Source organism: Kogia breviceps, chromosome 12 (genome assembly GCF_026419965.1).
Source record: "Kogia breviceps isolate mKogBre1 chromosome 12, mKogBre1 haplotype 1, whole genome shotgun sequence".
NCBI lineage: Eukaryota > Metazoa > Chordata > Mammalia > Artiodactyla > Physeteridae > Kogia > Kogia breviceps.
Window position 1 is genome coordinate 99167384 of NC_081321.1, and position 12537 is coordinate 99179920.

The 12537-nt window shown below is 40.8% G+C and overlaps 1 protein-coding gene across 3 annotated transcripts in view; it reads left to right on the forward strand.

The window, feature by feature from the left end:
- Positions 1–12537, forward strand: part of ATXN10 (ataxin 10) — a 152783-nt gene that overhangs the window by 61957 nt on the left and 78289 nt on the right. For all 3 annotated transcript variants that reach the window (XM_059081679.2, XM_067010425.1, XM_067010424.1), the window contains exons 8-9: positions 3990–4098; positions 5830–5999. In XM_059081679.2, coding sequence (XP_058937662.1) covers positions 3990–4098; positions 5830–5999 — 279 coding nt within the window. The remainder of the gene's footprint in view (positions 1–3989; positions 4099–5829; positions 6000–12537) is intronic.

A 12537-nucleotide genomic window follows, 5' to 3' on the forward strand; every position in this document is an offset into this window, starting at 1 on the left:
AGAGACACTGAATGGTAAAGTGAGCCCAGGCAGATGATCTAGATGGTAGACTGGTCTCTGTTTTTCTCTTTTAACAACTTCAAAATCTGTTCCTTTGACTTGCCTACATCTTTTTCATACTTACAAATAATGGAAGGGTATCTCACTTATTCCTCTTATTTTTTTAAAAGAATAATTTCTTTTGGCTGTTATTTCATTACTAGTTTCCAAATGCTCATTAGAAACACATCATTAGTAAAAGGATTCTAATGATTAAAACTGGAGCTGTGTTAGGTGAGGATAGATTAATTTTCTTTGGGGTTTATTTCAGGTAATATCGTAGAATTTAGGAGCTGGAAGGAAACTTCAGATCATCTCTTCCCCTCATTTTATTTTTGTCTTTTTATCAAGAAAAATTTCAAACATAGACTAAGAGAAAAAGTGTCTTGAAACCCCATCGCCCAGCTTCAGCGCTTATCAGTTCATCCCCGTTCTTGTTTCATCAACAGCCCCACCCGCTCTTACGCCAGCGGCCCTGGATTCAAAGAGGGCTCCCACGTAGTTCATCAGTTAGTAGTTTACGTGTGTCTCTAAAAGGTAAGGCGTCTTCATACATAAGTCAAATACAGTTAGCACATCTGAAAACTTAATAAAATTTTAGTATCAAATGAACAGTATTCAAATGTTCCCCATTGTCTAATATTCTTTTTCAAGTTTATTTCTTTGAATCAGGATATAAGGGCATACGTTGCAATTGGCTGCTGTATCTTAAATCTCCTTTAACTAGGTTCCCCTTTCCTCTTCCTCCTCCTCTCTTTTTTTTCCACCTTTGCTCATTTTCTGTTGAACTGGGTTGTTTCACCTGTACAGTTTCCTTTTCGATGAGGATATCTCCATGGTGGGGTTTAACATACCCCCTCTTTTCCTTGCATTTCCTGTGAATGATAATTCCTTCCAGAGGCTTATTCAGATTTGGGTGAGGTCTTTTTTTTTTTTTTTCATCTTTTTTCTCTTTCTAGTATATTTCATTGTTGGTGATAAGTACTTTCATCAAGAGTCATATAATGTCTGGTTGTCTCTTTTTGTAATGTTAGCAGTTGTTAATGGGTATTGCCTAGATCCGTTAATTCTTTGCAGGTTGTGAAATGGTGGTATTTGGACTCTATCATTCATTTTTGAGCTGGAATATTTTATAAAGAGAAACTTCTAATAAACTATTAGGTTCATTTTGATTAAGAAAAACAGAATAAATCGTTGACCCCCTCCCCGCCTTTGATGACCAGTCTTCAGAGTATTGAGCTGGTTTTATGGCATCATACAAAGTTGATGAGTGAGTTGTTTAGTTTTACTTTAATCATTATTATGAAGTCATGGCTTGTAAACCACTGGATTTGTTTTCAGTCCATTTTAGCAGTAATTCTTTCTAATGGTTTCACGTGCCGTTGCTGGCCAGGGGAGCCTCTTCAAGTTGCTTCTGATTCCTTCTGACGTGATCCGAGGAGACTCTGATAGCTGCCTTGCTCTCTGGCATGACAAGGTGTCCAGGGTCATTTCGTGTGTGCTCTGCCCCAGACCTGTAGCCAATCAGCCATTTCTTGAAGGAGAAGCGGTATCCAAAGATGACCGTCTGGGCAACTACTCGTTTAATAAAAGAGGATGCAGACGCTGTGCTAAATGAGTTACTGGATTTGCTCCAGTCTTCTAAACAGACTTCTAATCTAGATATTTCCTCCTGACTTTTAAACTAGCAAGCGAAAGCTATTAAAACAAAATTAAAGACACACAAAAGTGTGTTTCATGCTATTTGAGATTTCAGAACACCATATTAAAATATTATCTCCTGGGGACTTACCTGGTGGTCCAGTGGTTAAGACTTTGCATTCCAGTGCAGGAGGTGTGGATTCGATCCCTGGTCGGGGAGCTAAGATCCCATGTGCGTCGTGGCCAAAAAACCAAAACATAGAGCATGTTGTAACAAATTCAAGAAAGACTTTAAAAGTGGTCCACATCAAAGAAGTCTTTAAAAAAAAATACTGTCTCCTAGAACAGTATGGAGGTTCCTTTCTTTTTTTTTTTTTTCTTTTTTTTTTTTTTTGCGGTGCGCGGGCCTCTCCCTGTTGTGGCCTCTCCTGTTGCAGAGTTGCAGAGCACAGGCTCCGGACACGCAGGCTCAGTGGCCATGGCTCACGGGCCCAGCCGCTCCGCGGCATGTGGGATGTTCCCAGACCGGGGCATGAACCCGTGTCCCCCGCATCGGCAGGCGGACTCTCAACCACTGTGCCACCAGGGAAGCCCCATGGAGGTTCCTTTAAAAACTACAAAAAGAACTACCATACGACCCAGCAATCCCACTACTGGGCATATACCCTGAGAAAACCATAATTCAAAAAGAGCCATGTACCAAAATGTTAATGGCAGCCCTATTTACAATAGCCAGGACATGGAAGCAACCTAAGTGTCCATCATCGGATGAATGGATAAAGAAGATGTGGCACATATATACAATGGAATATTACTCAGCCATAAAAACAAATGAAACTGAGTTATTTGTAGTGAAGTGGATAGACCTGGAGTCTGTCATACAGAGTGAAGTAAGTCAGAAGGAGAAAAACAAATACCGTATGCTAACATATATATGGAATCTAAGAAAAAAAATGTCATGAATGGAATATTACTCAGCCATAAAAACAAATGAAACTGAGTTATTTGTAGTGAAGTGGATAGACCTGGAGTCTGTCATACAGAGTGAAGTAAGTCAGAAGGAGAAAAACAAATACCGTATGCTAACATATATATGGAATCTAAGAAAAAAAATGTCATGAAGAGACTAAGGGTAAGACGGGAATAAAACACAGACCTACTAGAGCATGGACTTGAGGATATGGGGAGGGGGAAGGGTAAACTGGGACGAGGTGAGAGAGTGGCATGGACATATATACACTACCAAACGTAGGGTGGATAGCTAGTGGGAAGCAGCCGCATAGCACAGGGAGATCAGCTCGGTGCTTTGTGACCGCCTAGAGGGGTGGGATAGGGAGGGTGGGAGGGAGGGAGATGCAAGAGGGAAGAGATACGGGAACATATGTACATGTATAACTGATTCACTTTGCTATAAAGCAGAAACTAACACACCATTGTAAAGCAATTGTACTCCAATAAAGATGTTAAAAAAAAATACTGTCTCCTAATTGGAGAATAATAAATACACATTTAGAATTTTAAAAAGGGAATAACTTGTTTTTCTTTTGAAGAACATTATGTGAGATAATAAACGGTTAAATTTATATTATTTACCACATTTTGTCAAATAATGTGCACTGTAAAAATGAAGTAAAAAAATCTGTGCAAAAATTACATTTTAAAATTATATTTAGACTACCTAATGCCATGCAGTTGGTAGCTGGTAGTTTCTTGCTCATGTACTCTGTTTGATAATAAGTTATTTAGTAGTTACGTGAACTAACATTTTCAAGTATCTTTTCTAAGCTACCAAGATATTGCATATAGGTTTATATTCACCCAGAAATAATCCAAGTTATTGCAGCTGAAGTTCTTTCAACCACAGCATTTTACAGGATTCCTGTGGACAAGAAATTAATGTATTTCATGGGATATTTGTATCTTTAAAGTAGAACTTGCTTGCTGGGAATGCTTTAAAAAGAAAGTATTTGCATAAATGTTATGTACATAGCTAGTAATTTTGAACATTTATTCCACTGTTGGAAGGTATTTTTGCTTGAATAAGAGCTTTCCTTACTCTTTGCTCCAAGAAGACACATAATGACTCATAATCTTGCGTTCTTGATAGCAGATGTCTGCTGTTGGCGAAAATGATTATTCCTGTACATGTTTAATACTTCTGTTTTGTTCTTGATAGTTCTGGTTCTCTGTTTAGATGTTACAGGCACTGTCTCTTGAATATTTTTGTAATATTTCATTCTCCTACAGTTATTTAATAATAGTCAAATCATTTAGCTTGCCGTAAAAGTCATATTTTCTTTTCCTTTTAGGAGGCACTGGCTACAATTAGGCTTCTTGATGTCCTTTGTGAAATGACTGCTAATACTGACCTGCTCGGCTATCTACAGGTTTTTCCTGGCTTGCTGGAAAGAGTGATTGGTGAGTGAAACATTGCACATATTATTTTATTTCTTTATTTATATATGTATTATTTATTTGTTTGGCTGCGCCGGGTCTTTAGTTGCGGCATGCGGGATCTTTGGTTGCAGCATGAGGGATCTTTAATTGTGGCATGCATGCGGGATCTAGTTCCTTGACCAGGGATTGAACCTGGGCCCCCTGCATTGGGAGCGTGGAGTCTTAACCGCTGGACCACCATGGAAGTCCCCATATTATTTTTAAGTAAAAAATCTTTGACTTGTCATACTGTAGTATCAGTTCAAACACAGATCCTTAATTTTCAGTGTATTAGTATATTTTTGAGATTTTGGGGGGAATATTTTTTTCTTGAAAGGAATCACAGTGTTTTGTTAACAGCTCAGGCTTTTGCCACTTACCTGCTGTTTGTGATGCCCAATCAGTCGATGAGGATAGTAATCCTGTCACACAGGGTGCCCGTAGGGGGTGTTCCGTCCTCTGTGGTTGTGATGGTGACGATGGAGGGGGCAGTTACGACAGTGATGGGGTTTCGACAGTGTTGGCAATTTTCATGCTCCTATAGTTTTACCAGATTTGTTAGTAAATTTTTCCAGTTACACTTATGGAACATGAATAATATTGCTTTACCCATAGTACTGATAATTATGATTTCTGTTCTTGTAAGAGAACTGTTTTAAACAAGAAGCCATTGCTTGAAATATTCCCATCTCTGCTAAAAAGCTGCTTGCAAAATAATTCATCTACAACCTTTTCCTTGTGCTTAGCCATGCTTATGGTTGCTCTTCAGTGTTTGCTATTTTTTTCTTAAAAAAAAAAGGATTATACTTATTCTGGAGACCCACATGCTAAGAAAGATGAATTGGTGTCTAGATGGGTAGATGAGTTAGCAGTGAGCTTTAAGAGATATTTAGAATCGCATATCAGTGTTTTATTTTGAATGCGGTGCTTCCGGTGATAATTAAAATAAGACGTCACAAACCTGAGAAACGGAATCATTGTGGGAAGAGCATGTGTTTGGAGCAAGGGCAAACATGGGTTGTCAGCCCAACTCTGCCCTATTACTAACTTCTCTGAGCCCGATTTCTTCATTATAAAATTGGGAAAGTGACCTGCCTTTAGAAACTTTATTGAGAGTGTTAAATGAGATCATGTGAAAACATTTATTTAATAAAGCTTCTGGAAGATTGTCTACTTTCATAGGCCGCCTATAAGCATTTCTTAGAGTATAACAATGTTAAGTTACTTCTTCTGAGGGTGCAGCCAGAGTAGATTAATGGGGAACCCCTGCTGCCCTCTGATTATCTGGACAATGAGGGACAAAAATCAACATGCTTCTTGGTTTTTGTCATACGGCTCATTACAGATAGATGTTGCAGGTTAGACTTTGCTGACTGTAGTTGTTGCATGAGTTCCTGCATAAAGAAGTTGGAATTGGAAACCTTTTACTAGGAAAGATGGTAGAAAATTTTTAGCTAACTTTTCTTTGTGAATAAATAGAAAGTCCAGGTGGGGGTAATTATTTTGGCTTATCTGCAAAACTAGAGTCATGAAAAATTCTAAAGCAAAAGCAGAAGAGCCTTCTAATTGTTATTTTAAAGAAAGCTTTCAGTACTCTACCTGTATTTTATTTTAATCCATTAAAATAAATTAGATTTATTTATAGGAATCTAGTACAAAACATAAAAATAAAAATTTTTCTATGGAAAATGAAGTTTATTGATTTTGTCATAGAGCTTTTACGAGTGATTCGTGTAGCTGGCCGTGACACCGTGAACATCTTCAGCACCTGTGCTTGCATAAAAGCAGAAGGTGACATCTCAAATATGGCTGAGGGCTTCAAGTCTCATCTCATTCGTCTGATTGGAAATCTGTGTTACAAGAATAAAGATAACCAAGACAAGGTACGGTTCTTTCTTAGTATGTTTCATACATATATGGCTTTATTTAGAATATAATATTTAGGATTTAGAATCTGTTCACTTTTGGGGAATGAAGCTTGAGGTGCTTAGGAAGTAGCCTCAGGTATATCTGTATGCATATATTACCACAGCTAAACATAATGTGTCGTATTTGTTTGTATTAAGGTTTGTATTTTTGTAATTTTGTGTTGTGTTTGTCCATAGTGTGTTTGAGCCAATCTCCTTACTTTTAAATAGTCAATGCTGTCCTAAGTCTGTGCATTTAAACACACGATTTGTTTATATAGAGAACAGTGAATGAAAAATAGAACCTAGAAATTTTCAAACACCTAGTAGACGTTTCATAAACAGTAGTTTTTATTGACTGTTATCTGAAACAAACAAACCGATGGACCTAGAGTCTGTCATACGGAATGAAGTAAGTCAGAAAGAGAAAAACAAATACCGTATGCTAACACATATATATGGAATCTAAAAAAATGGTACTGATGAACCTAGGGGCAGGGCAGGAATAAAGACGCAGATGTAGAGAACAGACCTGAGGACAGGGAGGGGGGAAGGGGAGGCTGGGACGTAGTGAGAGTGGCATGGACATATATAGACACCAAACGTGAAATAGCTAGCTAGTGGGAAGCAGCCGCATAGCACAGGGAGATCAGCTCGGTGCTTTGTGACCACCTAGAGGGGTGGGATAGGGAGGGTGGAAGGGAGACGCAAGAGGGATGGGATATGGGGACATGTGTGTACATATGGCTGATTCACTTTGTTGTACAGGAGAAACTAACAGAACATTGTAAAGCAATTATACTCAAACAAACCTTAACAAACAAACCTTAACATCTGTGCCCTACATTTATGGATGATAGCATCATAAGCATTTCTTCCCAATATCTTGAAATGGGCATGATGTTTAAGTATTAAATCTCTGAAAACTCAGTAGACTCTGCCATTAGAAACCTCTTTTGTGCCGAAGAGCTTCCAGGACGCGGCTGCGGGAGTGCCTCGTCATTCTGCACGTGTCCCTGCAGTGCGTGCGGCTCTGCTGCTCCCCCGTCAGGGGCCGGATTGATTTCTCCATCCTCTTGAATCTAGATGACCAAGGCCCTGTGACTGCTTTGAATAATAAAATATGGTGGGAGTGATCGTGTGCCACTTCTGGTGTATCCCTTGACAGGTCTGGCAGATTCTGTATCTGGCTTCTTAGAAGCCAGTCACCATGTAAGAAGTGCAGATTCCCTGAGATTACCAAGTCCACGTGGAGAAGTCCTGGAGGATGAGATGCAGTGAGGAGAGAGAAAGGGACTAGTCAAGGAACACCAAGGAACCAGGCATGTAAGCGAGAAACCATCTTGGAACTTTTTAAGTAGTTGCTCAGTTCCTTCGTTCCAAGCTCCGTTCCTCAGCTGCCCAGTTGATGCCACACGAATCAGGGACTGCCTGCCTGGCAAAGCCCTTTCTGAATTAATGACTCACAACACTGTGAGAAAAAGTAAAAAGTTGGGGGAAAAAAAATTTGTAGGCTCTGCTTCTGTTAATGCCCCTGTAAGCTAACGTTGGACTGATCTTCTTGCAAATAATAATTATAAACTCTGGACAAAAGACAGCTATGTGAAGACACTCAAATTTGACACGAACCGATGGGTTTTGGAATCGAAGTGACAGTTGGAAGAATGGCACAGCGGAGAGTGCGCCACGCAGGGCAGTTAAAACTCCCATAGAGAATCTACAGTGCTTTTAGCTTGAAGAGTCAAAGGACAGTTCGGAGCAGTCACAGCCTTTAGAAGGTGAAAGGGGGGATCCCGGAAAGGAGAGCGTTAAGCCCCACGTTCTGTGTACCAGCCCCTAAATCCCCGCCGATGCCTGAATCAGAGAGGCGTGGGGCGGGCTCCAGGCAGCTACGCTGAGGTCGAGATAATCACGCCGAGATTTGAGCTGCCACCCTGGAGTTTACAGTTTAAGTCCAACGAAGGTAATTACCTGCTAAAACAAAAATATCGATATTCTTTAGAGGAATATAATAGAATGTAGAATTTTCCACAGCATAACATTCACAATGTCTAAGAGAACTTACAATCCAAACTTACTTGAAACACAGAAAAATATGACCTGTTACTCAGACAGAAAAGGTAACGGAGTTAGACTGTGTGGTGACACACATGTTGGGTTTATCAGACAAGGATTTTAAAGCAGTTGTAACTATGCTCAAGGATGTTAAAAAAAACATGCTTTGAATGAATGAAAAGATAGCTTATCTCAGCAGAGAAATGGAAACTATAAAAAAGAACCAAGTGGAAGTTCTAGAACTGAAAAATGCAGTATCCAAATAAAATATTAAAATTTTACTGAATGAGCTGAACAACTTGAGATGACAAAGAGTCAGTGTACTTGGAGGTAGATCAATAGAAACCATCCGGTCTAAATAACAGAGGAGAGAAAAGGTTGAAAATGGAATGGTCATCCTAAGATGCTAAGTCTTGAGGTAGTATGTTTTGCAGCATTTGATAACTAGAATAATTCCTACAGGACACGGCACAGAACTGAACACTGGATAATTTGCTCTTTTATTACGTGTGTGTGTGTATACACCGTTCTGACGGCTCCTCATCTTCAAGCAGGTGTGAGTGGAAGGCTACTGCTCCACCCTTGGAAACTTACTGGGCTGGTTTGGTAAGAGAAAGTCGATGGAGGATAAAGCACTTTGCCTCTTTTTAATGGCCAAGACTGCCTTTCTCCAGGAGCACAAAAGAAGTGGTTTTCCTGTGTTTACCTATCCTTTTGTTGCTGATTTGGATTGGCTTCTTAAAGGAACAGAATGTAGTAACCCTTAAAAGGCTTATGAAATAGCTCCCTGAAGTCAGGATCCGATTGCGCCGTAAGTAAATACGGAGTGTGCCCGAGTGCTGCTCTGGAGAGGTCGCGGGGCTCGCAGGAAGCCTATAGTGTGTCCTTCACATGTGCAGTTGCTAATAGCACTGCTCACTTCTGAGCAAACACTCTTGAAGGTATGAAGGAGTTCATTCTTTGAGTGTGAGAATGCCTCTGTTTCTCCTACTTTTTTTTATCTATGCCAACAAAAAGCTTAACCTGAAAGCATTACTTGTGGGATTTTTTTTTTCTCTTTCCAAAGAATCTACCACAGCATAACAATCTTGCAACCAAATCCTGATTCAGTCTGAGCCTTAGAGACATTAGCCTTGCTCATTGACGCCTCAAAGGATGGAGTTCACTAGCACTTGACGACTTTAGTTATAATTTTGGAGAAATGGATGGCTATGTAGCAGGTCTTTATCACCGTGCCATTAATTTTCATTATATTGTCTGGATGGATTGTCCCACTTCTGTGCGAATTGGGGCCTAAAGGGATGTTTGGCTCTTTCTCTACTCTAAGACTAAAAGTATGAGTTAGGGGGATTTTGTATCATTGAGCTTAATTTAGTTCATCCCTCACCCAGAGGGAAAAAGGGACTCATGATTTGTATAGTGTCTACTATGTCCAGTGTTGTGCTTAGTGAACTAAATGTATTATCCACTTTAACCTCTGCATCAGCCCTGCAAATCCGGTTCTGCCGACCGCACTGTAGGGAGAGGCCAATCAGTCAGTGATTTGCAGAGTCCAGAGTAAAATTTAGATTTGTCTGTGAGCTCCTGAGCCTGTGCTCTCTCTCCTGTACCATAGAGCTTCTCATTTGGGAGCTCTCCAGGGGCTTGGAGAAGGAGTTTAAAATAGACTTCCTGAATGACTTGAGACCAAAGATGCTGGAGGCTGGTGAACCCTGCTCTCCCAGGCTAACCAGCCCCCTTGGGCCTGCTCTTGGTTCAAGTCTGCCACCCGTTTGCTGCTCACATCCCTGTCTCTGATTCATCCATGCATCAAATGTGGATGGTCCCAGCCTTGGACCCTCAGATGGATAAGACAGACAGGTGTGTCCTCCTATGTGTCTTCCCCTCTAGGAGCACCGAGGGACCATCCTTGCCTCATTGAACTGGAATCCCAGAGTTACTGACACACACTTCCTGGAATCTTTGTGTACTACCTGACTGCTCTGCGGTTTGATCAGAAGCCATTGAAGCCCAGCCCAGTCTCTGTGCTTGTCTGTGTAACTTTGTTCGTTGCCTGCAGAGCGCGCCCACCTGCTGGATGGCTCCTCCTGTAGTTATAGCTCTGCGGCCCGTTCCCTGTTACAAAGCTCTTTTCCTCTGCATTAGTTCTCTGGAGCCTTCTGACACCTCTGTGGAAGAGGCCGAAAAGAAACGATCATCACTCTCTAAATGGAGAGACCAAGGCTCAGAGAGACTAAGTGTGATTTAATTCAGCTAGCATTTATTGACTGGAAGCTGCTACGTGCTGCACGCTCTGGGGAAGACAGAGTCACCTGAGTAGGGAGATCCACACGGGCACTAGCAGCTCTAACCAAAGTCCCTGTGGGGAGGGCTGTCGGAGAGGAGCAGGTGAGTGACGTGGTCCTCCGGTCTGGCTGTGCCAGTGCCTGGAGTAGCCCTCTCTCAGCCAGGACGGGAGCTGGCCTGCACCACAGTAGCAGGAAGGGCAGTAATCTTCCTTTCCATTTGTGTCTTTGGGCAGTGTTTAAGAGGGTCAGGTTGCCTGGTTTCAGACTGAAAATCTGCTCAGAAATCTGTCTCACCCAGTCTTCCCTGAATTTTGAACTCTTAGGTCTGTACACATGATGGATTATAGTATTTCCTGAATTGTAAAGGAATTTCTAGACTTCCCTTTACCAAGTCATGGTAGGGAGATGTGCTTAACTGCTTAGCAACTTCTTACCTTGTGTTTTGTGCTCGACTTACGTGGTATTTTCTTGCTTCATCTGTAGTGGTTAGTTTACTTTTAAAACCTTTGTGGGCCTGAAATGGAGATTTTACTTTGGTTTCTATTGTGAGAAGCACGTGGGTATTAACGCTATAAACATGAAGAAAGCATTCTCCAGCTTCTTCTTTGTTAGAATAAGGAGCGTATGGTTTACTTTTGTTCTTCCCCGTTCTTCTTTTCTTTGCTATTGTCATGAATTCTTTAACTGAATGCTTTATTAGAAGAAAAACCAAGCATGGTTTTTGGTTTTGTTTTTCCATAAAGCTAAATGCATTTTCAAAAATGGATGAGCAGGTGATCTAGTTTCTCTACCTTCTTTTTCCCCCAAAGAAATCATATTGACTAAGGTGGGCCATTCACTGTTTTGGCTACTGAATCCATTCTGCCAAAGGTTTTGTGGAAGTGCTGTTCAGTTTCTTCTCTTCCTCCTCCTCCTGATAGAAGAGATTGCTAGCATTCACACATGTTTGATCACGTGTGTTCAAACATATGCACGCATGAAGCTTTCATTAAAGGCATAACTTCATTTTAAAAATAAGCCTGTCCTATATGGAAAAGTTCAAAGTGTAAAGACAATAAACTGTTCGACCACCCCAATTTGGAAGTCTGTTTTGAAGGTAGGTTTCTTTTTTTTTTTTTTTTTTTTTTTTTGGTTTTTGTGGTACGCGGACCTCTCACTGTTGTGGCCTCTCCCGCTGCGGCGGAGCACAGGCTCCGGATGCACAGGCTCAGTGGCCATGGCTCACGGGCCCAGCCGCTCCGCGGCATGTGGGGTCTTCCCGGACCGGGGTACGAACCTGTGTCCCCTGCATCAGCAGGCGGACTCTCAACCACTGCGCCACCAGGGAAGCCCCTCATTTTTATATATACATATATTTGAAATCTTTGTGATACATTTTTCATTAACATGTTTTACCCATTGTGTGATTCGGAACATCTAAACTGTACCTGCTACATAGTAAGCATTCAGTAAATTTTTCTTTTCTTTTCTTTTCTTTTTTTTTTTTTTGGTGCTACGCGGGCCTCTCACTGCTGTGGCCTCTCCCGTTGCGGAGCACAGGCTCCGGACGCGCAGGCTCAGCGGCCATGGCTCACGGGCCCAGCCGCTCCGCGGCATGTGGGATCTTCCCGGACCGGGGCACGAACCTGCGTCCCCTGCATCGGCAGGCGGACTCTCAACCACTGCGCCACCAGGGAAGCCCAGTAAATTCTTCTTGAATGAGAATTTATTTTAAAATATTTGTCAACTGTCCACTACATACTGAGCACAGTTTTAGATGCTGAAAATATAAAGCAGATAAGACACAGCCCTCCTCTTCAAGGAGTCTCAATTTTACTATAAAATTTCCTGACTATACTTGCAAACAAAGACATGTAGTAAAAATAAAATAACTTTTTTAAACAAAAATTAATATTCTTCTAAATTCTGGGTTCTGTAATTATTTTTGAAAGTCTTTTATGTTTAGGATATATTTGAATATATTCTAACTTATTGTAATTTGCCTTATTTTTATTTGATTTATCCATATCTCTATTTTAGACTGTTAGGGTATCTATATAGCATAATATTTGCAAATAATTAAAAAAATTTTTAATCTGAAGTTTAGGCTTTGTAGATCTGATTGCACTTTTTCACTAACCTTAAAGTTTTAGACTAAATTTATGATTGTTAAGCATTCGTAACACGATTTT